This window comes from Ooceraea biroi, chromosome 12 (genome assembly GCF_003672135.1).
Source record: "Ooceraea biroi isolate clonal line C1 chromosome 12, Obir_v5.4, whole genome shotgun sequence".
Classification (NCBI taxonomy): Eukaryota; Metazoa; Arthropoda; class Insecta; order Hymenoptera; family Formicidae; genus Ooceraea; species Ooceraea biroi.
This window is the reverse complement of record NC_039517.1, coordinates 9,331,962-9,359,905: the sequence shown is the minus strand read 5'-3', so window position 1 is coordinate 9,359,905 and position 27,944 is coordinate 9,331,962. Positions and strand designations below refer to the sequence as shown.

The following is a 27,944-nucleotide window of genomic DNA, read 5'->3' as shown; positions in this document are numbered from 1 at the left end:
GGTTCGACCAGGTGGGTCAAGTGGTGGGGGCACACGCAGATGGAGAGAATGCAGACGGGGGAGACGCTAGTTCACCTCCGGAGGGGAAGGTCGCCAGGTCGATCGGTTCCCTGCCCACCGGCGCGCGCGGGTAACGAACGTGCGGAACCTTCTCCGGTTCCTTCTGGCCAACCATCGTCGGTCGCGCAGTGCCTCCCCGTATCCCGGCGACTCCATCACGCCGTAACCGCCGCTGAGAGAACGCCGTAATTCGTCCCTCGAAATTTCGTCGACGGCGGTTTGCCTCTCGACGCTTCGCTCTCAACTTGGCGGAGCGTTGCTCCGACACGCTTCGGGATCGATACCGAAAGGGGATTGTTGGAGAGTGCGTGCGGTACGTGATGAAGAGTTGAGAAGTCGTCGGAGTGAAGATCGTAGGTGCGAGTGAGAGTTTTCAGAAATATCGTATGTCTTAATTTTTTTTTAATTTAATTAATCGAGTCAGCTATGAGCGCGCTATAAAGAGCTGAGATTGTTATGTGATATTTAGCCGTCTCGGAAGAACCGCGAGTTCTTCATTCTCTCTCTCTCGTTGGAAGGATACGCTTGATTAGACTCCACCTGAGCGTATTAGACTTGGATGTTACATCTGGATATCTCGAACCGGCTGGAATTTTATCGAATTCAACGATGCGATGAGTTTGAATGAAATGAGTGTCGGTGAATATTAAATTCTTACCGCGAAATTAATTTCTGCACGATGATTTTACATTTTTGCAAATTTCGACTCGACCTCCGTAAAAAACGAAACATATGACGGTACTGCAAATTTTCTCGTGTTTGCACGAGCCGACACAAAGAAACGGCCGAGCGAGCGGGCGGGCACGTCGAGCCGAACGAATTACTTTCAACCGCAATATGGTGGGAGCAGGCGCGCTGGTCGCTCTCGTGAAGCACGCTGTACGATTCCGTAATATTTATTTTCCACTCACGGCTAGTGACTCACTACCTGGCCGACTGCGGCACGGCGAACAGGTAGACTCACGCGGATCCGCGTTCGCTAGGTCTGCGATCGTTTCTGCATCCCCGTGTCGGTGGTGTGCGCGTGTTCAAACGGTGGTGGTGGTGCATCCCAAGGTGCGTGTGTTTGTGCGTCCGCGTACACGGTGCTTATCCCGTTAATTTTCCAGGAAAGCCATAAATATTTATCGCGTCATGAATATTTAGAGGTGCATACGGAGATTGGACACTACGAAATGTGCCAATCAAAAGCGTGACAAGAGGAACAGCGAAAGGAACAGCGCCCGAGGTTCCTCTGAGAACCGCCTTTCGATGAGAATTCGATCAAACAACGATATTAAACGAAACGTTTACCGGCTAAAAAAGAAAAATCTTCCGCATTAGTGAAATGTTCACCAATAAAGAGAAACGTGGATGCTCGGTATTGACGAAGAGGGCGATCAGGGTGATCAGTGATCACGAGGGGTTGTCAGACGGAGAACGTGCTCGCGGAGTGTCACTTCATAGTCGTCGATCGAATTAACTATTAGCATCGATGGTTCCGGGGTCATCCTCTTTATTGGATTTATCCGGAGGGTTGAGGAGGGTCGCGTAGGCGCGCAGGAGGGCCACCGAAGCCGACAGTTCGAATCGATAAACGTGAATCGTCGCACGTGCCGTCCGTGACCATCGCGGCCGCTTTATTGTCTCTCGGAGATAATGCGGCGGAATTATTTTCCCGTTCGGTTACTATCGCTTCGCTTTTACAACGACGAAGCCGCCGCCGTAGAAAACACTCTCCTACGCGCGTATCGATCCGCGCGAATCGATTGCCGAGCGGCTGTGCGCCAACGAAATCGAACGCGCGTCATTAAATCCACCCACACGTCTGGTAGCTCGAGTTTCTTTTTCATTAAATGAATTAAAGCCTTTAAAGTGGAAGGAGCCGCGCTTTCGCATAGCTCACGGTGAAACTTGTCCTGAAAACGAGAATTGAATGTACTGCGTTCTATTATAATTGAGAGACCTACGTATACGCGATTGGAATTTATTTCCGGTTTAAAGCGCGATTTCTCCGGTTATCCGTGAAACATACCTACGCAAGTCTCTCGTGATGATTTATTAATTGCATATGCGAGAACAAAATGGGCGTTACGTCATGCGATGTTTGACGAGTCATTCGTAAGAATATTAGAGTGACGTTCCTGAAACATTAATATTCGACATCGCGGCGTATCTTGGGAACTGACAGTCGCGTGACATGCGTGATAGAGAGATATAAACGGGCGAATATAATTTTTGCAAATATACAATAGCAATATTAATAATCACTTTCAGACAAAATATTCAGAGCGTTGTGTGAACGACTCAAAAATTCAAAACAATTCAAAATTTGCACCATTCGAGTCGTCCAGCCGTCGAAAACATTTCGAATATTAAATTGCATAAATAAATTAAAATTGAGCACTTCAATTCTTTTTGCAGAAGCAGCTGTGCGCTCGTTGCGAGATACACGCCGCGAGAATCGATCACTTGGCCGCATTACAGAAGACTTCCGCTTCATTATCCCGCGTACTCTACCACCATTGATTGATCCCCTCCGACACCCCTCTACGGCGAAGATAAAGTGAACGCGGACGTTACTCGCGCGGATAAATGGAGGACTCCGGGGTGTATCGTTGCGCGACTCACCCCCGGCTTGGTGGTGCGATGCTCGAGGAACATCATCGATCTTCCGCGCTCATCACGATCTTATCCGCGACATTCAACTGTGCGATTGGACTTGCTCACACAGTGGACTCACGGTGGATGATACACGCTGAATAAGCGAGCGGAGAACATTACTGCTGTCGCGGCTCGGCACCTTCAAAGACTCTTCGCGGACTCTTCACACAAAGACTCCACGCAACGGACAACGGGAGACCGATTGTCGAAGAAGACTTAGAAATCGTGTTCGTAAAAATTCTCCCGGAAAATCGCATTTTCGGGAATGCGTGATAGTGGATCGCGGTGCGCGAGGCAACGCAAAGTGTAAAGGAACAGCGAGGTGATAGTCGGTGGATCGATACCACGACGGACTTCCGCGATCGATATTCGTCGGGGAAGAAGTGTGCGAAACGGTGCAACGCGATGCGTCGCGCGAGTGAGCGTGTTATGACGGTGTCGCCGTCGCTTTGTCTCCTTCGTTGTTCCGGATAATGATAATGAGGTCGTTAACGATGATGAAGCGCTCGGCCTGTCGTCTACCACACGCGCGCGATTACGAATGCGATGTCGAGTGCAATGTCAGGGCAGCCGATCGCTTCCGGTAGCGGTCGAGCGCGAGGCTGACGAGAATTCCACGAGGCGAGAATCCATCGAGGGAAAAAACCAACAACGGCCAATCCATCGCGATTTCATGCCGGTGAGCCGAGAGCCGGTGAGTACGCGCGATGCGTTATTCATGCTTCGATCGCGTGCTCCTCGCCGTTGTCGGAAGTGCTCCGAGGCCCACTGGTTTTTTATGGTTTTCGAAGTCCTCGGGTGCACTGGATTGCAAAGCCTCGAAGCATTAGACTGGTATTTCTCAAGGTTTTCCGCGATATGGAATGATTTTTAAATAAATGTTAGATAAACGCAGAAACATACAGAACACAATAAATTTGGAGAAAGAATTATTAATTAGTTAATAATAAAATAACTGTCTTTTCTATAATTATTATAGAAAATATAAAATAATAAATTATAGAAATAATTTCTTTAAAGGTAATTGAAATTATATTATAATAATACGTTTATGAACTGATATTTTTTCATGATTTTCGAATGAGTGATAATGAAGATTGTAAAAATGCTGGTGTCTTATCTTAAAGCAACGGTCAATAAGCATTGATAATTTATCTTAAAATCTTAAAATACACTTAATTAAGTGAAGTAAGAATCATAATCTACGGATGAGAAAATGTGGGCGATAATGTAGGTTTATTTACGGTCGGATAGACAGCCTTTTGCAGCAATTTGTAGAAGCACTCGATCGTGGCGTAGAGGTATTTTATTATATTGCATGTGGCAGGCGTGATGTATGTATGTATGTATTTTATCTCTGTGTTTTCTTATCGTTAATATGATAACTAGCAAGTACGTGTCCAACGGAAATTGTTTACCTGCATGTAAACCTTGGATCGAAATCTTTTGTTTAAATGAGAATAAGTAAGAATAATATTTCGCGAAAACTTTATACAATAAAATCTCAAACTAGAAAAAGAGAGAAAATTAAATTAAAAATATATGCACTACATATAAATATAATTGAACTTTCTAAAAAGATGATTCATTCCACATTTATTTTTCAAAGCTTTGACGATACGTTCAATTTCAAAACAAAATATCCTATTGAAACAAAAATTACATTCCGTAAAGATAAGCTTGTTTTCATAATTTCGTTTGAAAATTTCCACTAAATTTCCAAGCGACTTGCAACGCCTTCTTGGTGTTCTCCGGATGCGTCAGGCGCAGTAAGAGTGAATATCCGGAATTAATTGATTTCAGATAATCAATGGCGCCCAATAGCTGGACGCTGCCCACGCACGAGCGTTTGTCCGCGAGGTAGAGCCGGTTTGTGATAACGTCACCAGTCGTCGTTATCTCGCCGTGCCGTGTCGAATGCGTCTGACGTGCGGAGTGTTCACCTGCGTTGACGCCGCGTGCGTTCTTCTCCCTTTCCTTTATATCGATCGGAATATCCGCATATCGGGTTCGCGTACAAGTGACGCACGGTAATCGCGTCACGTTGCACCGCGTCCGAAGGTAGAAAGCCGATATTGCGCGATGCTGCCGAAGAAGGACAGTCAGACCGAGCCGTACGTTCTGGAGGACATGATATCGGACCTCCAGGCGAGGCGGCACTCGCTGGACCACGAGGACGTGGTGCAGGATCCCGCCGAGCTGCTCAAGCAACGCGAACGCGACCTCGTCCTGGCCGCCGAGCTCGGCAAGGCTCTTCTTGAGAGGAACCAGGAGCTGACGAAGCAAGCCGAGACCTTGACCGAGGAGTACTCCGTCAAATTGGAGGTAAGTCATCGTTTTATTTAGAATCATCTCGAGAAATACGTGATTCGTGATAGCACCAGGAAGAAATTAATATTGCCGCTGATTCAGAATTATTATTTTCTTCTCGATTAGTCAGGAGCAATGAAATAAATACTGGAATCAAAATATCTCTAACAAAACTCTAATTGTCGAAGTTGTTTATTCGCGAGCGCTTACAATTTAGAAATCGACAAGGGGATTTAGTGAGGCGGAATCGTAGAGGTACCTTAACGCGTTTTCTCATTTGAATAATGTACAATCGAGCGAGTAATTTATTAGACACTCGGGCAATTATAAAATATCGCGCTTATACAAGTTTTCATTTCGGCGTTTATGTAATAGGATGAAAAATAATAATCAGGCGCTAACTGCGCGGAACGAATTCGCCCGATCTAATGGCGAGGCGAATTTTACTTTTGCTGCACGCGCATAGAACGTCGTCTATTTTTTAATAAAACATCTGGCTCGGTAGAGTTTTGTTCTCCGTGCTCGCAATGCGATACAATGATATAACATGCACTATATGCATGTATGGTTGCAACGTGTACGTATATGCTACCGGTGTTGCGAGTTGCTCCACTTTCGCGAACGTTAATCCCCCTTTCCTTCAATTTTATATCTCGTTACATTGCTGCCCTGTTTTATCACGAAACACCGAAGGTGAGATGACTCACTGATCATATAAACACCAGCTGGTTCCCTCGAGGGCCCGCTTACCGATTGTGAGGTGCGATTAAAGGAGTAGCAGGTCCGATACCTGCAACTATCACTGCAACCTGTCTTATCTGATCGATTGCGATAATAGTACAAATATAAAGATAAAATATCTTCACGGGGTATAATTCTCATATTTTTATCAATTTAAAACAAGGATATCTCTAGTTACATTTATATATGGAACATTCCCATCAAAACAGTCTTGCTTTAACATAAAGAAGTCGCGCGTGCCACTTTAAACGCGTCGCTATCGGTTGACCGCTCTGAAAGCATCAGCCATTTAGCGCATCATTAATTGGAACGATACATTTAACTGTACTATTGTGAATTATGTGTCACCAGAGAGAACGGTAATATCAAAGTGTGCAGTAAAGATTGCAACAAGAGTTCTCCGTGCTTCCTCCATTAGCGCTAATACGGTCGAAAGTAAAAAAGCACGTTGGACAACGTCGTTGTAAGACACTAGCCGAAAGACATTCTAGCTAACCGCCGGCCGGAAATTTTCACCTTCGCGTCTAACGGGCACACTCGCTTTCCAACATTACGGTTGGCTACGGAAAATTTGCCGCCGCGATATATGCCAGCACGCGCCGCGCCGCTCGGCGATTACGTAAGCCCGTAACGCGGAACTCGATGCCGGAAAGCTCGAAAATGCAGCCTGCACTTCCTTTTGCAGCTGTCGTTTTCGTTCATTCTCAAGGAATGGGACTTTATCCGAAACGCGATGAAGCCCTTGAATGTAATAACCGAAGAAAACTATTTTATTTAAAGATCAATATCAATTTCGGAAAAGAAACGTAACATAATTCATTTGATATTAAAAAAAAAATAATTGCACACTACTTTCTCATGAATATTTTAAATCAGAGTTACGAAAGCCCATTGATGCTACACGCATCAATGTTTTATGTTCCGGTCAAGTTTTATAAAGCAAAAAGTTCAAGCCTTCGTTTAATTTAAATCTTGTTAATTAAAGAAAACGGGTCTCAGGATTTTCCCCGATTTCATGTCGTGACTACATTTTCTATTTTCTTCATTGTTTCCCGGTTGTCGCTAGAGTAAACTCAATTTCTCTCATTGTATAATTGGTTCTCTTTTATGGCTCCTCGCATGTAGTTACCTTAAACGTTTCATTTTCTTTTTCCTTTGCGCCTTTTCGAGAGATATGCTCGTGAGCTACCAAGACATGGTCAAGCGAAAAAAAAGAGAAAGAAAGAAATTTAGAATTATTCGTGTCCGGCCTCACGTATCAGGCTGTTCATTACTGCCCAGCATCGGGATTGTATCATACGCTTTTTCCGGCGTAAATGCCTCCTCCGCAACGAGCGAAATCCAGAAGAGGAAGGGAAAAAAGACAGAACAATTAAAATCATTGGCAATCAACGCGCGCGCGCGCGCGTTTCTCCACGGATTTCGCCGGAATCGGGCCACGACTATAAATCTCAAACGCTTTTCTTTTCCGTTTCTTCTGTAACGTCGAAATCGCGACTCGTAGGCATGGGTGAACTTGCGCGGCCCGGCAATAAACCGACAGTTTTCGACGGGCGAGAGCGTGCGATGTGCTCCGTTGAATCCCTGAGAGCCTGGAACAAGTGATTTCGAATTAACGCGTTTATCTCGAGCGGCGAGCAACGCGGTTCTCTCCGCTAACGCGTTCCCGCTCATGAATCTCGACAGAATTAGCTCCGGCACTCGCAGCTGCGTCAAATTTGTAACTAACGATTGTTAATTGAACTTTCTTCTTTCATTGGTACCGCGGCGTTCGGATTGTACTTGCAAAAGGAAAGGAGATGAAAAGGAAAAGAGAGAGAGAGAGACAGCGGCCGGCCTAGTCATTTATTATGTTAGTTAATTTGCATGCTTGATGCAATTCTTAAGTCTTAAGGTAATAATGACGCGAGTTCGCAGTCGCCGCGTACTCGCGAATTTCGTGTAACGCGATTCCAGCCAGGACGGTGACCATGGTGAGCCACGAAAGCGTGGAAGCAAGCCACTTAGGCAACGACCAGGCAACGGGCCTCGGAGACAATGCCCGGCACTACGCTCTGCCTGCGTCTGCCTACCCACGTTCCCCTATCTTTCCGCGTTCTGCCTGTCTGTCGCCTTATTTTTGACCTCCGCTCGGTGGAAGCCGCACACCCACAAGTGTACGTATCCTTTAAGTCGGCAAATGCCTCCCGCACAATTACTCGCCGTTACGGCAAGTGTGTCGCAAAGCGCGTCGCGTGCGCAAGACGTAAAATGTGGCAAGACGTAAAGTGGAACGAGAGTCTCCGACTTCGATGCGGTCAATTAGAATTAATTAAAAAACCTGTGAAGTGTTCGCAGGATTGTTGACCGCGCGGTATGCTCAAATTTTACGTTCATTTTTTTACGGTATTCTCCACGGTATTTGGTTTTCTTCTTTCGTACGGTTGAATTATACGCGACGCGGGGAGGACGAGAGAAACCGACGCAGAAAAAGCAATTGCGGCCACAATAGCGTCTCGGCGATGCAGCTGTGCATTCGAGGAGGTAGCAGCTACTTTCTTCGAAATGACAGTAACGTGACTTCCGCCCCGGCTTCCGGACGCAATTATATTTCCCTGTTTGCCTGCAGAGATCCTCGGACATTCGCACGATTATCCACAAAAGCGAGAGAAATCTCAGAAAGTTTCTCGCCTTTTGAATGTCCGAGAATGTCGCTCGCGAGCTTTCTTGCTAAATTCAGGACGTTAATATATAATTATAATAATTCGCGGTTTTTACTTTCTGACACAACAAGGCCGTATTCGCATAGCATTAAACATTTTCCTCCTACCGCAATACTTATAAATATTTAAATGGCAGTTGCAAGCGACAGTCGATTGCGTCACCGTGGCGAATTTATTACGCGTGCACCCGACTGACGTCATCGCGTTATCTGTGGCGCGTGTATGCACGAGCGTATTTACACGCGCCACGATCGCCGTTAAATTTGAACACGCGACCGCTCGTTGCGTGCGTAAAATATTAAGCGTGAAGGCGATAGCACGTTCCGCCGCGAGCGCTCGCTTAGGTGGGACCACCAGACGTTTCCAGTCTTTGGTCTTTAATTACGTTCGCCACGCTCGTACGTGGAATGATCGTAACTCCTTGTAGGCTTATACAATCGATCGGACCGATCGAAAGCGTCGCGAATCGTCAACGGAGCGATCGTTTCCTCAACCGCTTCTGCTTGCACGAAGTCGTGGTCATCATTCACTTATCGGTCACGTTAAATTAACATTTATGTACATGCATAATTAATTTTCTCGTGAAGTATAAAATTTCAGTCGTTCAGCAGATTCTCTTTCTTGAGAAGCTATAATTGCTGATAGACAAAACATCCTAATTAATATTGAGTTATTAGGATTTTATTTATTACTTATTTATTAGGATTTATTAGAAATTGATTTATTATTTATTATTTAGTTTATTGGTCCTCATTATAAACTCGCAATGAGTAACTGTGAGGGCCGCGCTGCTTTTTTACTTACCAAGTTCCGATCGCGTTTAGCGATATACGATTAATTAATGTCCGTGAATTGTATCCGGTCATCATCTATCGTCCAGAAGATCTCCGAGAATCTGCGTTTCGCTCGGGTCGGTTGTCGAAGACCGAATAAGAGCGCGCGCTTTCGTCAAAGTTACACTTTCATTCCGACGCGCGTCTGTTCGCGTGCTTTTGCGCGGTGAGAAGAAATGGGTCGCGATCGCGAGTCGTGACGAAACCGAGCCGAGCCTAGCTGCATCGTGATGATGCTTGCCGTATTGTATAATTGGCCATCCGAAAGCGGACTGCCACGGCGTTGCACACATCGCGTACGCACGTTATCGGAGGCTGCATCCTTGAGATCGGCGAGAAAGCCGCGCGAGGTGCCACGAGAGTCTTCATGTCTTCGTGACCTGGGAATCCTGGGAAGAGCTAGTCCAGATTCGGCTGATCCTTATCAAAATCTCCCATTAATTCGGAGACGATCACGCATAATTAAACGTGAGACGCGTGAGATTGTTTTACGGTTGACATCGTGCTTGATGTCGAGGAGGTGAAAATCAGATTCGGCGATGTAGGAGTCAAAAGTATCCCAGGCTGGTATAAATGATATAACTGTGATGATGTTCCTCGAATGTATCTTTCGGATATCTTGCATTCTCAAAATTCATCTCATCGCGTAATAAGAGAGACGCAATGAGTCCTCTTTACGCAATATGTTACGGTAGGCTCTCTGCGGGAACTCCGATGTGAAATAAAATCGCGCGCGCGCACGTATAATATAATATAGACGAGATAATTTCTCGCAATCCATTGTTCCCGATGGACGGTGGCAGAGTTTCTTATGCAACGCGAAAGAACACACAATCGTTCCGGCCAATGGTTTCGTGCGGGAGAGAGAAACGGTATGTGTGATGTAAATGAAGTCACGTTCGGCCCGTCCTACTCGAGACTTGAAGCTTTCTCAAGTATGCTATAATACGTAAGTTAAACGTCGATGTGTCCCTCTCTCTTTCTCTCTTTTCTATCTCGCAGACGAAGAGAAGCGCTCGTGACGATCGTGGTCAGCTGATTACAGGGATGCGGCACCTCGAGGGAGAATCCCCCGACTTTTCCTCCATGACTTTTCCCTCGCGTGGAAAAAAGGTCGTATTTTCTACAGTTCCACTCACGGACAAATCTGTACTCTCGAGTTGTTGTACTCGAGGCACAACCACTTCCGTTGGACCTTCCGTCGCGCCTCGCACGACTGCTCGCGAAAAGGAAATTCGTTCGGTCACGAAGTTTGAGGATTTCTCTTTGTTTCTATCAGGAAACGGTATCCACCCCTCTCTCTCTTTCTCTCTCTCCCTATGCTCACAGTTACTTGTATGCTCACGAGAATCGAGAGCATGCAAGTGACAGGAATCCGTCACGGTTCCAAACGTACGGAACTCCTCGATGGATTGCGTTTGTAAGTCGTTGCGAGTCAACCCTCGGCAGGAGTTCACGGCAGAACCGTTACCGTTGAAGTCTCGCTACTTTGTTGTATTTCAAAGTAGTGTCCTAACCCAGTTCGCTACTTAGCCTCGGGTTCCAGGTGCCGTGAAGCGCGGAACCCGAAGCGCGATATCTGGATCGGTACGCGATGACGATCCGCAGCCACGCAGGGCTAATTGCAGGAGCGAGCGAGAAGAGGCGGAGAGAGACGTGTTTGAGAACGACAAGCGGAACCGACATAAAGCAGGGAAATCGTCGAAAAAAGTAGACCATTAGGTGGGACCCCCTGGAGGAACGTTCTACCCTCTTTACGCTTCCCGTGCCAATGTTTGACCTCCTCGGTTGCACAATGCTCGTTGCCAGCGCGAAGCAGTGATGCGATTGTTGTGTATGGTTGCACGGTGAAACCGCTCTTTCCACGTCCTCGCGACGACACAATAGAGAAAATTTACTAAATTTATCTCGTTTTTCTGCCTCCTTCGAAGTAGGTTTAGAAAGGCGGAAATGAATTCGCTTCGATTAATAATTCGATTTGTATTAACAAAAAGAAAGGCTACTTTTATTAAATGATTGCTCCGTTTCTTGCTCGCTTTAATGCTTATACGATGATTTTTCAAGTGTAAAACGCACGATATATTTTCAAGATAATGCGTGAGGAGTTAAAGTGGAGAGATATTAAAACTGAAATTAAAAATTTTAAGCACACCGCCACCGATGGTAATTTTTTCAGAGTTTCACTGAGTTCAGCTACGTTCAGCTACGGTCATCCGGCTTGCACGCAGCGGTGCATTAAGATTTCGTGATCGTTTCCAACGGCGGTGGTTACTCGTGCGTTTAAACACCTTCCGAGCACCGGGGATTAAGCCGGCAAAATGAAAATTGTTATTCCGAATGTCGGCAATTATTACGATTGTTCCTTGAGATGTAGAAAGTTAATGCACATACCGAAATAGAAGTATCGCTTCGTCGTTCGCGTACATGGAAATTATTCGCTTCTTGCTTCCTACACAGTTTTAAACAAGATGCTGATAAGATAAACCTGTATTCAACTTAGTCGAGCTGGCTCGCTTTCAATGCTCCGTGAGTTCCGAGGAATATAAGTAATATGCAATCAGTCGGTCTGTAATCGAAAGATCAACACTTGAATACCGTTAAACAACGTATTAGACTGATTGAACACTCGCCTCTCCCTCCAGGCTAGTTTTTCCTCGGCAATGCAAACCACCGTAACGATGCAGGGACAGACAAGTGCACTTTATACCGTACCGTTAGACGCAGATCGGGTGTGAACAATCGTTACCGTCTCCTTCGCGTATCGAGGCGCGCGATACGAGAAGGACGGGCGGATGTTGTGCACGATCGGATGCGGAAAGCCTAAATTGCGTAGCTTATCGTCACGAGAACTGGAGCAAGAGTAACCAATTAGAAATCCGTGGCCGTTACAGTCAAGAACCGCCGCGGTGATCCTCTCATTGTTCACGGGTCTAATTGCATCCCACATGCGCGCGTGTGATAGCTCGGTAAAATCTTGCGATGTGTCCCCGGCAGGAGAATAGCGGTTCCCGCCCTCATGCACGTGCACTCGTAATACAGCTACTCGTACCGGATGTCTCCCTAGATCTCTCAATTACGAGTACTCCGTAAACCCATTGAGAAGCCAGGGAGAGCCACTTGTGCGGTTGTTTTAAGGGGGTAAACCCTCTGTCCCCTACGTCCGTGACTAAATTTTCTATATATTTAATACCAAATACTTTATAAGATCCCGAAAATATAATAAACTACACACACCTTGAGGCAGATTTTTATTTCTCAAATTTATCTTTATTTCTAAAATTGCAACAATTATTATTTTCATCTCTTATTATTATTAATATTATTATTCTGTTCGCAGAAATTATTTTCAAGGTTTATTACATAGAGCGCGGCTGAGGCATTACGTTATCAGTACTATTATCAGTTCCCTCTTTGGAAGAAAGCTAATATAATAATTTCAATTGGCATTCCAGCTACGCCGAGCGTCGCATTGCAATTTGATACATTAAGGTCCCTTTTTCCATGATGCAACGTGATTTACCGCTTACGATGGGGTGACAATATATTTTTGCTCGTGACTAGCACAATAGCGGACGAAAGCGGGGTGTTCTGTTCTTTTTACCTTCTCCACGTCTGCATGGCGCGGCCGACCTGATTCTTTTTTTCGCGGTCTCCCGCTTTAAGCAGTGTTACCTCGCAATCAGGTACAATGAGAACTCGCGGAAAGTAAGTCGCGCGATGAGAAAAATGCATACGCGCGCACCGACAATGTACGTCGCTGCAAATTGTAGGCCGAGCACAGTCGCTACCGTCCCATTATTACGGCAGAATACCCCTAATCAGCACGGATCCTTATTTATTCAAGTATTATGCCGAATCGGATCTCGTGCACGTCGTCGTCGCGAGCAAACACCCAAAGCGCGACGGTTATCAAACTACAATTTGATATCGGGGATTGTCATATCTGTCTTCCTCCGTGATACTCGTTGATACTCGAGACCGACACCAAAGGCGTCGAAGACTTGTCCGTTGTCTCGATTCCGCGGAAATTGCCTCGTAAAACGGAGTGCGCGTTCTGTCTCTACAGCTCTCATTGAGATTGTCGATCTCGGAGTACAATCGGCGATCGTTAACCCATTTATTTAAATCAGACAGTTGTTCTCGGTCGCATATTTCGCCGCTAGCTGCGAAATCCCCGCTGCCATTCGTTCTGCCAACCAATTTTCGGCGAGCGCACCGCGACGATCTGGAAAGGCTAGAAAGGAAGAGAATGCGTTTTAAAATCGCCTCGTGATTAGGCTCGTCGTGCCTTTGTTTCACGGTGAGATACGAAAGTCTGATTTGCACACGCGACCTTGCGATCGAGCGGTATTCTTCCACTCGATCATCCAAATCACGCGCTCGGCTTCGGCCCGTTGTTTTCACGCTTCTCGAAAATTACCAGCTATCCAACATGTGTCGGATGTGATTTGCCCGGATCGGCTCGGATAAGATAAGGCTTATCATTAAGCATACAAAGTTCCCGACTGCTCGGAAAGCGCGGCGCAGCCTTGGCGGACTTGTGAAACAGCAAGCGGTGCGAATTTCGTTGGCCAATGCGGCGGATTTAAACTGCCAGTGAGTCACGCGTGTTTTGCAAACTCGCTGATGATGACCGCGCTTGTTACCACAGACTGGTGGGATCAGTACTGATCAAATTAATCGTTGGCGCTGCGGGCTAGCATGAGCCTGTCGTAACGCCTTTAATCATGCATTTACTAATAGTCCCAGATCTGCATAATTACGTCACGTATACCTGCGTAGTTGTACGATAATACCTAATTGCTACGTTTCCAGTCCGCGTATGATTCATCGGCACTATTTATCGCGCTCGTGTTAATTGGCAACGTTTATCGCGTTCCACGAAACAGCCTTTTCCTGAGAAGCCACTCTAACGGAATCGGAAAATCGAAAAATTAGAAGATCTCGATCGCGTTGGATCTCGAATTATCCGTCTCCCTCATCATTTCGTGAGCTGATTCATCAAAAGTATTAATCAAGAAGGAGGGTGTCGTTAATTAATACATAAAGTGATATTAATTCACACTTGTTCGTACAGTTGTTCGCCGAAGAAAGGTATTTCTAGAGATGCCAGAGCACGCGAGCTTCATAGTCAATTATATCGTTGTGTCGATTAGCGCTAACTGTAACTAACTACGTTCTTCATCTAGCGCGGTTACGCTGCGGTCTAGAAATGGACAGGGGATTGTTGGACGTTTGTTAGCTGGACTATCGTGATTCCGCGCGGAGAACACACGTACGTGTTCACCGGTTATGTAATTATCGAAAATCGCGAGCGATCGCGATACGGAGTTGATCCATTATAAGATCGCCGTCATCAGGCGCGCCTTGCTCTTCACGGCTTATTTTTTCCGTCATTTTTCGTCGCTCGCTGCACGCCGACCTGGTAATTTTCGACCGGGTTGCGAGCACGACGCTGCATACCTGACACTCGCAAGCCAATTTGCGATCCCAATTACCGCGTTCATCGTCAAAGCGCGCGCGTTAATTACGCGCTCGCGCCGAACAGAAGCACAGAGGGAAAAAGCAGCGATTCGCTCCGCGAGTGATGATTGCACCTTGCATTTCCGGTCCGGACATCGCGGCTCGCCTTTCAGCTACCTCGGCCAAATGCGCGCATTCGCGTATGTTCGCTTTATTGTTATTAACGAGAGTGTCGTAACCAGCCGCTGGCTAATCAGTAATTTTCGCCACTCGTTAGTAAAATTGCACAACGCGCGAGAGCCCGGCACGTGCGAGATTCCATTAGATCGGCCCGCTCAAGACTATGATACTCCGCAAAGCTTTCTGGTCGGGCTGTTTTCCCTCGAGACCGGAATGATTTTTGCGCGTTTCTTTGCGCAAATTAATTCGCGACGGCCGCGTGTCACCGTTGTCGGTATGTTTAATCGTGTCGTTGCGAAAATGCACTCGCTGCGATACTTTGTTTTGAGGAAGTGTGCCGATACCGTGCACATTATAAATGCACGTGTCTTTAATCTTATGAGGAAAACACACGCATACACACTTAACGAAGAAAATAATAAACAATTCTGTAAATCTATTACAAGCGACAGAAAGAAGCGGATAAGATTAAACGGTAAACACGCGAGTGGTAATGGAAATTAATTCCATTTCCAGACGTTATCTCTCGCCGTGCAATATATCAAAATAAAAATAACGTAATTGCTTTTCTGAAGATTATATAAACATCTTAAGATACGTTAACGATGGGAAAGCAATTTTCTCCTGCGTGAAACGCCAAGGCGAATAATTTTTCAATATTTTAGGTCGGCGTAGACATAAAACACACACGAGATATTAAAATAACAGTATTCCTCGTTCAGGTGTAATTCAGAAGCTGCACGGGCTACAATCGAAACGAAATATTGGGTTGTTCGGAAAGTTATTTCGTTTTTTCAAGGAAAAATGAAAGGCGGTTTTTTCATATTTAGAAAAAATTTTATTCAGTGATGTATTGGCCATTTTGTTCCACTACCTTTCGCCATCTTTCTGGCAACTTTAAGATTCCACGCTCATAGAAGTCCTTCTCCTTATTGACAAAACATTGAAGCAAGTGATTTTTGACGCCTTCATTTGAATCGAAGTTTACATTGTTCAAAGAATTTTGTAGAGACTGGAACAAATGGTAATCGGATGGTGCCAGATCAGGAGAGTATGGTGGGTGTGGTAGCACATCCCATCCAAGCTGTAAAAGCTTCTGGCGAGTGACCAAACTTGTGTGTGGTCTGGCATTGTCGTGATGGAATACGACACCTTTCCTATTCGCCAATTCTGGTCGCTTCTGCTTGATGGCAGCATCCAATTCATCCAGCTGACGACAATACACTTTCGAATCAATCGTCTGGTTGCTTGGTAGTAGCTCGAAAAATACGATTCCCTTCCAATCCCACCATACAGAAAGCATGATCTTCTTTTGATGAATATCTGCCTTGGATGTCGATTGAGCGGGTTCATCTTGCCTGGACCATGATCGTTTTCGCTTAACATTGTTGTAAACAATCCATTTTTCATCTCCAGTTATGATTCGCTTCAAAAATGGTTCATTTTCTCCACGTTTCAACAATGAATCGCAGATGGTAATGCGTCGAATCAAGTCAATTTCCTTTAAATTGTGTGGAACCCAAATATCGAGCTTTGAAACGAATCCAAGGCGTTTCAAATAATCGTAAACGGTCGAATTCGATAAATTTAACTTTTCAGCAATTTCGCGTGTTGTTATGCGACGGTTTGCATCCACCAGAGCCTTTATTTTCTCGTCATTAGCTTTAATTGGCCGACCTGAACGTGGTGCATCTTTCAAATCGAAATTTCCAGTGCGAAATTTCGAAAACCAATTCTGATACTGACGTTCACTCAATACATCTTCTCCATACACGGTACACAATTTTTTTCTCGCTTGCACTGCATTTTTACCCTTTCAGTAGTAAAAAAGCAAAATATTACGAAAATGCTCACTTTGATTTTCCATGTTTGATGTGATGCCAAAAAACAATTACTTGACAGATCGCAACACAATAAGATACTAAATGACGTCTGAAATGTCAGTTGTCAAAATATAAAACGAATTTGCCGCTTAGAGTAAGGTTAAGTATCGAGGAACGCGACTAACGACATCGCTTTGTGAAAAACGAAATTACTTTCCGAACAACCCAATAGGACACTTAATTAAAGATTATTAGCCATGATGATCTAGCGATCATTAATATTATTCATTAAATAGGAATTCTCGCACGAGCACGCTGCAAGTCTGGCGCATTTCTCGAGAATAATTGGCGGCCCCCTGGCTCCTCCTCGGTCGAAGCTATGAATAATAAATTCAATGGCTTCCATAACAGCTTTCCTCAAAGAACAAACGATGGGAGTTCTCTCCCACGTGCGCGATAATGGGATCGATTAGCGAGGCGCATCGAGATCCAATTAGCTTGCTTTTTCGTTGCAGTCGATAAATGCGAGAGATTACGCAACGTTTAACCGTCGGAACAATTGTCACGGGCTTCTTCACTCTTGTTCGCGTACGGATTCATCTCTCGACAGTGGTTTTGCGATGCGTTGCACTTAATTGACACATATCCGCCGTTGCCGCCGCCGCTGATCGGCAATCGCAGCTGGAAAGGCTCAAAGAAATTGCGAAAAAAGCTAGAGTCAGTTGAAATCCTGCAGATTATCAATTTAAAAGCAATGTTAATTAAATTGCAAACAAAGATATTTAATTCGGGATCGATATGCTTGTGTAAGCGAGTTTTAAATCAAAATTACGAGAAAGCGTGCTCAAGAGAAAAAAAAGACGTTTATTCGTTCATATTACTACATTTCATTACGTTACGCAATTATCGTGTTATTTTATATCTGCAGAATTTTGAGCGGTTTCTTAAGGTGGCGGACAATTGTAGCTCTATCTCTGTCTATTCTATTCCCTGTCCATCGCTGTCTCCCGCGGCTTTTCCAGGATACGTTCGTTTTATCACGTAACGGATGGACCCGGGTTGTTGCGCTACCTCACGATCACCAGCGGACTCGACACAGGCCATTGCCTCTCGATTACAGAGCTCTCCTGCCTTCGCCTTCTTCTTTGCTCTCCATTCGATTGCGCTCGCCCGGCATTATCGTTTTCCTCGAGGGAAAGTGAACGAGGTGCGACGCAATAATGCTCGCGCGAATGAAACCACTCGACCGGCTGCATCGCCGCTATACTCTCGTAGGTGCAATGCTGTAATTAATTCCGTGACTGACCGGAACTTCTTTTTTCCCACGCTAGCACGGCGATCGCGCGGAATGGCATCCGGATTTTTCGCGAGAAATCATGGCTGCTCATGAAATGCGTGTGCCAAGTTTTAATGGAAAATATTATACGTCGGCGCTTGACACGTTTAGGGCCCTTTGATTATATTTTGCGACCGGTCGTTTCGTTTTAATCTTCCTTCTCCCTCGGGGCAACGGTTCGGTGACGCAGAAAACGACGGACGCTGTTCATCGGGCTGAACGCTAGCGAACATTTGCGCCATGGGAAGTCTCACTGGTCCCACCGTGTAATTAGATCGGACGCGGAGCGGAGATCGGAGTTTTGCAACAAAAGCTAAACGTCCATTTCGCTTCGATCGCGGGACTTTACGAGAGAAACGAAACTTTCAGATCACTCGGGTCGGCGAGCTCTAACCCGTTGTATCTTTAGCTCTTTAACTTCCAGTTTCATCTCCCTCTGGCAACATACGTACGAGTATGAAATCTAATAAAACTATAAATAAATGAGACTTTACATGATACAGTAAAAACGGTAAATTTGAGTAAATATAGATAATAGACGACAATTGGCCTCTCACCAACCTTGAATTCAAGAAAAGAAAGGAGTAAATCCAACGCGGAGCACTTAACTCTTTAGTTTGCGACGTTCAAGGTTCTTTCACTGAAATCGGAGACATTTTAATATCGTCGGATCTGTTACTCTGATTATACTTACAGCACGTGGACACGAAAGGCACGAGGCCTCGTTGTAACAAGACTAGACTAGATCGAAGGCGATAATGTATTCGTACCAGTTGCGGAGACCTCGCGATTTCTCGATGGCGTACGACCCACGTGGGCCATCGTGGTGCGCAGAACTTCGATTTCGCGTGGTGTCGTCATCCTCATCATCATCAACGCCAACGTCGTGTCTGCCGTGTCGCAAGAATAGGACGAGGCGGAGGATCGAAAATTAGAGTCGGGAGTCGTGAGTCACGATCTTTCCTCGTCCGGGTGGGTCTCTCCAATCCAATGCATTACCGCAAGATGCACGTATGCACGCATGCAACCACGCGCGAGTGCACGCGTCGCGTGCGGCGCATTTCATCTGGGACGGATTGCGGATCGAGGGAATTACCGCGACGCACGGCGATCACGGATCTGTGACTCATTGCGCGTCGCGTCGCCGGCAAATAGATGGTGTATCGTCAGCAAATAAACGGTGTATCGCCATCAAATAGACGGCTCATGCTCGATAGCATTGGCAAACGGCCGGGTTACGTAGGCGAGAGCTCGGGCTTAAAGCAGACGAGGATACGGCTTCGCCGGCATTTAACTGCCAAAGACAACACTGCGGGATTGTCGTGCTTTGCGCTCCACGTCGTCACGCTGTTCCATATCGGATAGCGGGATATCCACAGCGCATTCCTTTACTCAGCGTGTTTTACAACCGGTAACGTTATCCGTGACGAACGTCGCACGTACGCGCAGGAGGTCCGCAAGCGGAAGACATTCTAATTGCGGGAAAAATCGGCCGCGCCGTGATTCATCGCGACTCGCGCGACCAGGGAGACTTCAACGCCCGCGTTTCCGCGAGCACCGGTATTTCTGGCTGGCGGCGTATTTGTGCTATACGGCGACGCGCGTATCGGCCCGCAACCACCGCAACTGGAGCGGCGTTTTGTAGCTCGGAGAACGGGACGTCGGGGATCCGTGACTCGTGCCTCCGTACGTGTTTACGGGGATGCAGCTTCCGCTCGTGGAAATGCACGCGCGCCAATTTTTCCCCGATGCCAATTAGATTCGTTTGACCTGGTCGGCACTTGAACCGGTTTCGTTTGGAGACCGCGAAAGGATGCGCCAACTTGCATTGTTCCTCGGCTTGCGAGGACTTTTGTATACACCAGAAGCGTAATTATATTTTTCACGTGAAAATCATACGTCTATACGCGCATATGTGCACTTTTAATTGTGCACGTGATACGCTGATGATATGATATGAGACCAAGTCCTGCAAGTTCGTACTCTACTTCGTACGTGACAGATGCGGGACAGTTGAGGAATTAATTGCGAGTGCGGAGTATTTAATTAGTCTTGGTGCATAATACATACCGTTTGAGCAGATAGTCGGCGCAGTTAACAGTTGACGCAGTTTTAAAGCACTCGCGATAATTTGTAGTACCGTTGCCGAACAGCCATTGTCGGCTTTCGTAACGCCTTTAACAAAATTGCGCAAGCGATTCCATAAAATTATGCGATATTCCGTAAAATCATTTCCGGCGAAAGTCTCTCGAGGACTCCCTTTTGTTGGATTTCTTGCAATGCCGGGTGATATATTCGCTGTTCGTTGGCCTCTCACGGACTTTGGAGATCGGTGAACTGTAGACCTGCGGGTAGCGATCGGTCGATGAGTAACCATGGAAGACCAAGGCCGCGCTTTGCCAGCTCGATAAACCTTAATGAAGTCAAACTCCAGTCGATCCACATATATGCGCTATTTCTTGAGTATGCATGCTACGTATTTTATATGAACAAATAAAAGTCTTTATGGCTGAAAGTAAGCTGATTACTTGGCAACTTGGCTGCAATCGCAAGATAATGAAATTATGATTTATAGATCCTTCTTGCGATATATAAGAGAGAGAGAGAGAGAAATATATAATGATAACGTAATATAAATGAAAGTACGAAATTACTTTGGTGTTATTATACATAGACGCGAACATGCGCTACTTCTTGAATACGCATGTTACGTATTTTATATGAACAAATAAAAGCTTTTATGACTGACAGTAAGCTAGTTACTTGGCAACTTGGTTGCAATCGCAAGATAATGAAATTATGATTTATAGATCCTTGTTGCGATATATACAAAGAGAGAGAGAAAGAAAGAGTTTGGAGTTATGTATAATATGAACGAAAGTATGAAATTATTTTGATGTTGTCTTTCTGAGTATACTTTATTTGAAGCTTTAGATTTCAATTGAATTTTTGTACGCTTCTCGGTACAATGATTTTCCATTATTTTTATCATGAAATGCATTTTACATTTACGTTAAACATACTTTATCGTATCTTATCTTATCTTATTGATTATCATTTAATATGAAAAATGCTTTATCTCAATTGTCGTGCGATATATATCAGTTGTGATTAAATTGCATTTGTATCTAACAACGCGAAGAACAAATGTTTAAAGTATTTAGTTCATCCATAAAATATTAATAAGGCAATCGAGAGACGTACTTATTCTCTGAGTACCTTTATGAAGAAAGAAATGATCATATTATGCTCTTATAAGATACGATTGTGCAAGTGTAGCTCATAGTATCGCGTCTAATTAACCGGATTGCATCACTTAGTAAATGAGAGCGTTTTAATTAACGCTAACGCTTCATTTAGAATCGGGCCGTGTTTTCCGACTGTTACGTCTTATTAGCGGCGGCAGAGCACGCTATCGGGCATCGGGTTGAGAAACTTCATGTGGGAATAAAGCGGTTCACGTGTGTGGCCGTCCCTCACGCGCGTGTACTCTCCACGAAACCAGTTCTCGTGTCCCTTTGTTACGTAGGGAAGCAGCGTGTTTGCGCCTTTGTCGGCGATTGTTTCCGGATGCGTAAATGTGTAGAAAAATCTCGATTCAACATCTTCGCTTCGTTTTAATTACACGCAATCGGGAGTTTCTCTTCATCTCTCTCCTTTTTCTATCTCCTTACGTAATTCGAGTTACGGTGATTGGACGATACACTCGACACACACTATTTTCATCTCGGGAGAAGAAGCCCGATCTTTAAAGAGGAGGAAAGTGAAATAGTTGGCTAGACGGTCAAACTGCGCCTAATTGTATGTTAATAAATTGTGCGCGGCTCCTTTCACCGGGTTCTCGGCTCTGTATCTGCAACATCTCTCGTTGTACGTAGCTACGGACACCATGACACGTAATTTATGTGCACTGACTCACACCTCGAGTTTCTTTTTCTCTCCGTGTTCGCCGAATGACGTCTGCGTACGACGTAAGACGGTTTCGTGAAAGGGATAACCAGCGGGTCTTTGTGCCTCGTGATTTTCTTAGAGAAGAGGTCACCGGCTTTCGTATCGCGAGGATCAGCGTCGCTCGCGTTGGTACGAGAATTGTAGCGACCAAACCTGATGAGAGAGAAATACAAAATTTCGAATTTCCATGATTGACACGATGACTGATCCGAAATATTTTTCCCGTACAGAGTTTGGAGCAAGAGCGGCACCTGCTGCGACGACGGCTCGAGGAGGCCATAGACGAGAGCGAAGCGCGAGCCTTGGAGCTTCAGGCGGATGTGGAGGCCCTGAGGAGCCAATTAGAGGAGCAGAATGAACGAGCGCGGAAGACGGAACGCGATCAAGCCGTTCTCGTCGCGGAATTGACGGCGCAGAACACAAGGTTGGCCGATCAGCTGCGGGAAGCCGCCAAGCAGGAGGAACAATTGCTCGTCGAGGTGAAGGTGCTGAGGGAAAAATGTGCTCTCAGGAACACCACTCTGCAGGATCACGTCAGCAGCCTGGAGATCCTCAGAGATGAGGTAAGCTCGAATCTCGATCCCCGATCTTGATACGACGCGATCGCTTAATTAATCTCTTTTTTTTGCGCGTAAAGCTTCGATTTCTACCTTTTGTTTCTGCGCATACAGCTTCGATTTCTACGACCATTTCTCCCCGCAGACGCTCGTTAACGCGAGTGAGTTTCTTGCTCGTTTCCTTCTCGCTTAATCGACGGTCGGAGGTGGAGCGGAAGTAGTCATTATTAATCATTATTCATCGGAAGTCAAACGCAGTTCCCACCGCGGGGTTGAACTTGCTGAATAATTTTTACAGCATCCTTTTTGCAAAGAGGAAGTGGTAATCGCGCTGCTCGCGTTCGCACGTTGAATTAGAGGCCACGCCAGTTTCTCCCTGAGAAAGTCCTATCGTCGAATCAGAGTGAACGTGACCCTCGTCGATCGGCTCGATCTGCGTCTCGTTGCAAGTTCCTTTCTTCTCGTCTTACAATGGTGACCGCAAGTGTCGAGTCTCCAGAATCGCGTTGCGTCATGCGTTGTGTAGGAGGATAGAAAAGAACATATGTATCTTCTATGAAAACTATATTATATAAGATTATTAATTAATATTATTGCAAAATTACCTCTTATATAATATTAATCTTAATTACTCTTATAATATTATATAATATTAATTAATCATACTAATATAATAAAGAGGTAAAGTTTGTCCCATTGTTCGGGGTAATCTCAGAAACTACTAAACCGATTTGAAAAATTCTTTCACTGGTGGATAGCTTAGATCTTCCTGAGTAACATAGACTATGTGCAATCGTCTTGCAACTTCTAAAAATGTGCGCGTCGCAAAAAAATACGTTCTTTATATTTTGCTTATATTTTCCAAATATACCGAGCGCGCGAGGAACAAGTGCCAGCTAGTATTATATAAGATGCATCTTAAACTATGGTGCCTAGTACAATTTAATATTACGCTCTATTTTTCATGTATATTTTCTATCCTTAATTTAAGTATAAGTCCAAAGAATAATAATACTGAATTTTAAATTAAGAGTCATTGAAGAATAGAAATACTGAATAGAAAGACTGAAAATTTTGCGTGACCAACAATTAGCGATATGTGCGTTGTGCGTTATCTGAATAATATCATGAATGCGTTCGTTTCAGGTACAACTGGTGTCGGCAAAGAGGACCGAATTAGAGAGGCGGTCCTTGGAACTGCGAGAGGAACGGGCCAGGGCGATTGCGGCCCTCGAGGAAGCCGAGGAGAGAGCCGTGGCCTTGGAACGGCTCAGCCATGAGGCGGAACACCGCGCGAGAGTGGCCGAGCAGGAGAGGTGAGGTCCAGAATCCGTGTTCCGTATTATGCCATTGTGTTGCGGTTGATACGCGCGAATAATGCTCGATTGGGCGCGACCCACGAGCGACGACCGTTAGATGTTTCCACCAAGTCCACGAGATGCAGAACGGACCGTAAAAAAATCCATATCTGCGTTCGGTATCTCATTATTCGATCATCCGACCGGGTATAAATGTAATGATCGTTGTAAAATACTTCGTTGGTGATCGCAGGCCCTGCAGACCCTTTCGGGTGATTCCTCGCGAGCAGAGAAACTCGTTTGTGTACGATACACTGTTCCCTCTGCCTTGTAATAACCGCGTGGTTTCTGAAACGTGCTATTGCCTCTTCAGGGACGAGTTGGCATCAGCATTGGCGGCTATCGAGGCGGAAAGGAGAGTCCGGTCCGGCTCGATACAGAAACCACCGCGGTCCCTACAGGCGGAAATGGAGTGCGAGGAGAGTGGGAGTTCGCTGGGAGAGCAGGAGGACAGTGGCTTGAAGACTGAAGTGGCGAGGGCGACGAAGCGGCTGAGGGAGCTGTGCGCTCATCTGAGACGCGGCGAGGACGACTCGGGCCTGCAGAGCGACTGCGATGAGTCGATGCTCGTGATCAATCTCAACAACTCCGAGGCCGAAGTAGGCATCAATGAGCGAGAGGCTCAACCTTCGCAGGTAAGTTTATTCAGAAAGCGCGCTTCGTCTCTTAGTTTCAATTAGAACAATGCGATATTAGCAATTTTAAATTGTGTGTGTGAGAAACTCGAAGGAGGATCGGCTAAAATTTAATTAGTTATTTAAATAGTTAAAAATATTATCAAGTTAAATTTATAATAATGTATTTCACATTGTTAAATTATTACAAGAACCGTTTGAGATATGTATGAGCCATATAAATGTAGATCCGCTTTGAATTTCTCTAAATAATTCCAATTATAATATAATAATTGCATTGAAATATAAATGCATTTGAATGTAAATTTGAAATATAATTGCTTAATTTGAATAATAAAAAGTAGAAACTAAATTAAGTTAAATTAAATCTAGAATTAACCAGATACATATTTATCGTTCTCACTATTTTCTTTACAGACGAATTACCCGGGCGCGCTGCTGGAACTGGTCGAGGAGGTATACAATCTCGCATTGTCGGGTAGAGGAGCCCCTGGGGAGCTGGGACTAGCGGTGGAGCTGCACAGGGTACGAGAGGAACTGGAACACTCACGGGAACAATGCAAGATGCAAGAAGAGGAGGTGAAGCGACGCGGCGACGCGGTCCTCGAGCTTACCAGCAAGCTGAGCGTTTGCGAAGCGGAACTGCGCGGTGTCAAAGAGGAACGCGATCGGGCGAGGTGCGACATCGAGCACTCTGAGCTAACGAAGGACGAGATCGTGGCGAAAGCCTACAAGGTGAGGGACCAGGCGGTCGCCAGGCAGAATCGAGTGGAAGTGGAGCTGGCCAGGACGAGGATAGACATCCTGCAGGCGGACAGCCAGCTGAAGGAGGCGATCAAGCAAAAGATCGAGCTTAGTCAGCAGCTGGAGCAATGGCAGATGGACGTACACGCGCTGGTGGACGAGCATGTGCGCAGCAAACTGACTCCGACGTCGCAGATTGTCGCGGCGAGGAACGGCGAGAACGCGGACGTGTCGGCACCAGCCAGGAAGAAGAGAAGCACTGGCTCCACGAGGAAGATGTTCGGCCTGTTTTGACGAAAGTGACGTAGCGCGATAGCTACGCTGCGTTGAGCTAACGCTGAGCAATTGCGGACTGATGTGGACTTTCGAGTCCTGCGCAGCTATCGCGTAAAACGAACGTGCAACAAAGATGAAGATGAGATGTTGCGAACTGAATATTTTTAGAGATGTTACGAATCCTTTCTAAGGACGGCTTAGCCACTCGACTCGACCAGTGACGAGGACAAACCCGAAACGGCTGATTAGCCTTTGTTACCGCGTTCTTAAGACATTCTGGCTGACATCTCTTGCACCATGAATGCGTTGCGAGAGACAGAAACATCGCATTGTAGAGCAGTGATTTTACATTTAAAAAGAATAAGATTAGCAACTCGAATCAGGCATGTCGTGGCCTATTCTGACATGAACACTGAAATATATCAGTGCGTGATGTGCATGAGAAATGTTTGCATTTCTCACAATGGGGATGTCGAAGTCTAAGAGTAGACCGATGTTGATGCTCGTGTCGAAACTGACTACTAATACGAATTTAAGTGGCACGTCTGCCATTATTCACAAAAACACGCGGAACTCGACTTTCTACGATTCCCCGACCGGGGAAAGTCTCACGAATCAAACGAATCTTTTCGAATCGTTCTCGCGCGACTCGATCTGCGCTCGACAATCGCAAATAATTGCATTTTCCTTCGTCGCAATCATATCAGCGGAATTCTTTTATTATTTTTTATCGAACAGCTCGATTGATATAAATTAACGAAATGTCATTATTGTTTAAGCTTGTGGACCGTCTGTGATAAATATTAATGACATAAGACAGCGTTATGACAGCAATAGCTAATAGCAGTCAGTAAGATGGATCGTTCAATTTAATCTTAAAAGAAGTTAGTCAAAATGATTACATTAATAGTTTTCTCCTTGGAGAAATGGAACATTCAAAGCAATGAAAAATTTTCTTCTAAGAAATTAAAATCCAATTATGAGAAATTAAATCCAATTGTTCTAATTAAACAAATTTTTGCTCACAAGGAATTATTTTTCATGTATGCAATTGTTTCTAGTCAGAAAAATTTCTCGGCAAACGTCCTCTTAATTTTCTAAATTTAATTCTAATAACGTTCCATCTTCCATTATTCACTCTTGAAAAACTAGAAGGTCCATTAACTACAATCGAGCTTTTGACAAAAAAACTAACCGGTTACGGGTCTTATTTCACGCAGGAGAAGTTTAATCGCTCGAACGGTGATGAAAGAGTGTAGAAAATTAATGTCCCGGTTAGTTCCGACAGAATCCCGGCGAGTCTCGACAAAGTGATTAGGATCTGAAAAGCACAACAGTTTTTCCTTTCCGCGCGAGAATCTGCCGCGTCACTTTCATCATCGTGGAACGAATCGTTCTCCACGGTAAGAATGATCTCAAAGTGGAAAATCCTTTATTGCGAAACGGGTTCCATCGGGCTCGTCGAGTGATGAACCGACGAAGAAATCGCTCGAGTTCTTCACTTCGTTTCTTCCGCGGTGCAAACACATCGAATTACTGTGAATACAAATTGTGATACGTCGTGTCTCACGATAGAATCGAAGAAGAAAATAATACGCACACTTCTAATTTGTTACTTGAATAACAAATTTTAACAAACTTTTAACAATCGTATTTAACAATCGTGAAAGAAATTAAGTCTTTTAAAATTCCGCTAGTAGCTGAATCGCGATATGAATTATAAGTAAAATAATTCGCAAAATTAAATTAACGAAATTTATTATATATTTATTATGTATGCACTTAAAAAGGTGGTTTCGCACGAGCCTGAAATGACTTTCGACATCGAGTTACCTGACCACGAATAATTGCTATCCGTCCATTATTCCGTCCGGCAGGACCAATTACCTTAATGAAGAGAATGACTGATGATTTAGAGATGAAAGTTGATGGATCCGGCCGTGATCTCTGATCTTCTGATACAACGATAGTGCAATATCACTGAAATGTTTTTACGATGATAGTAATCGTACGATCACTGTAATCGATGCTCCTTGAAGATCCCTCTGCGAGTTTTGAGATGTCGCGGACGATCGATTTTAAGGAACAACGACGCGACGACGCGTGTAATCTTTCACGATCACGAGTGTGTGCGTGCACATAGATAATAGTTTGTACATTGATTTCCTTACGGAGTGAGCGTGCACACCGTCGAAGCTGTATGATAATTGTACAATTTCTCGATCTGATCAATCACAACGACGATATTTATTTAATAAAAGTCTGTTTTTTGCGAATGTCTTGCGAATCCATCGAATTTTCCATTTTCCATTACAGTCCGGTACTCGCTCAG

The 27,944-nt window shown here is 45.1% G+C and overlaps 1 protein-coding gene across 5 annotated transcripts; it reads left to right on the top strand.

The window, feature by feature from the left end:
• Window positions 1-136: 136 nt before the first annotated feature.
• LOC105282222 (bicaudal D-related protein homolog) lies at window positions 137-27,888 on the top strand. 5 transcript variants are annotated; one of them, XM_026974204.1, is made up of 7 exons: window positions 137-373; window positions 2,464-3,397; window positions 4,507-5,028; window positions 22,273-22,605; window positions 23,746-23,915; window positions 24,271-24,592; window positions 25,010-27,888. In XM_026974204.1, the coding sequence occupies exons 3-7, from the start codon at window positions 4,786-4,788 to the stop codon at window positions 25,628-25,630; spliced, it is 1,689 nt and encodes a 562-aa protein (XP_026830005.1). In that variant the 5' UTR covers window positions 137-373; window positions 2,464-3,397; window positions 4,507-4,785; the 3' UTR covers window positions 25,631-27,888. The 5 variants fall into 5 exon arrangements, with proteins under 5 accessions (XP_026830005.1, XP_026830004.1, XP_019888184.1 ...); XM_026974203.1 differs by having other exon boundaries at window positions 137-413; XM_020032625.2 differs by having other exon boundaries at window positions 137-417.
• The last annotated feature ends 56 nt before the right edge of the window (window positions 27,889-27,944 follow it).

Bases quoted from the DNA above. Each gene is read 5' to 3' on its own strand.
- LOC105282222 (XM_026974204.1), top strand. From the start codon at position 4,786: ATGCTGCCGAAGAAGGACAGTCAGACCGAGCCGTACGTTCTGGAGGAC. The intron at 23,916-24,270 runs GTGAGGTCCAGA...TTGCCTCTTCAG, and splicing joins AGAGTGGCCGAGCAGGAGAG to GGACGAGTTGGCATCAGCAT. The intron at 24,593-25,009 runs GTAAGTTTATTC...TTTTCTTTACAG, and splicing joins GAGAGGCTCAACCTTCGCAG to ACGAATTACCCGGGCGCGCT.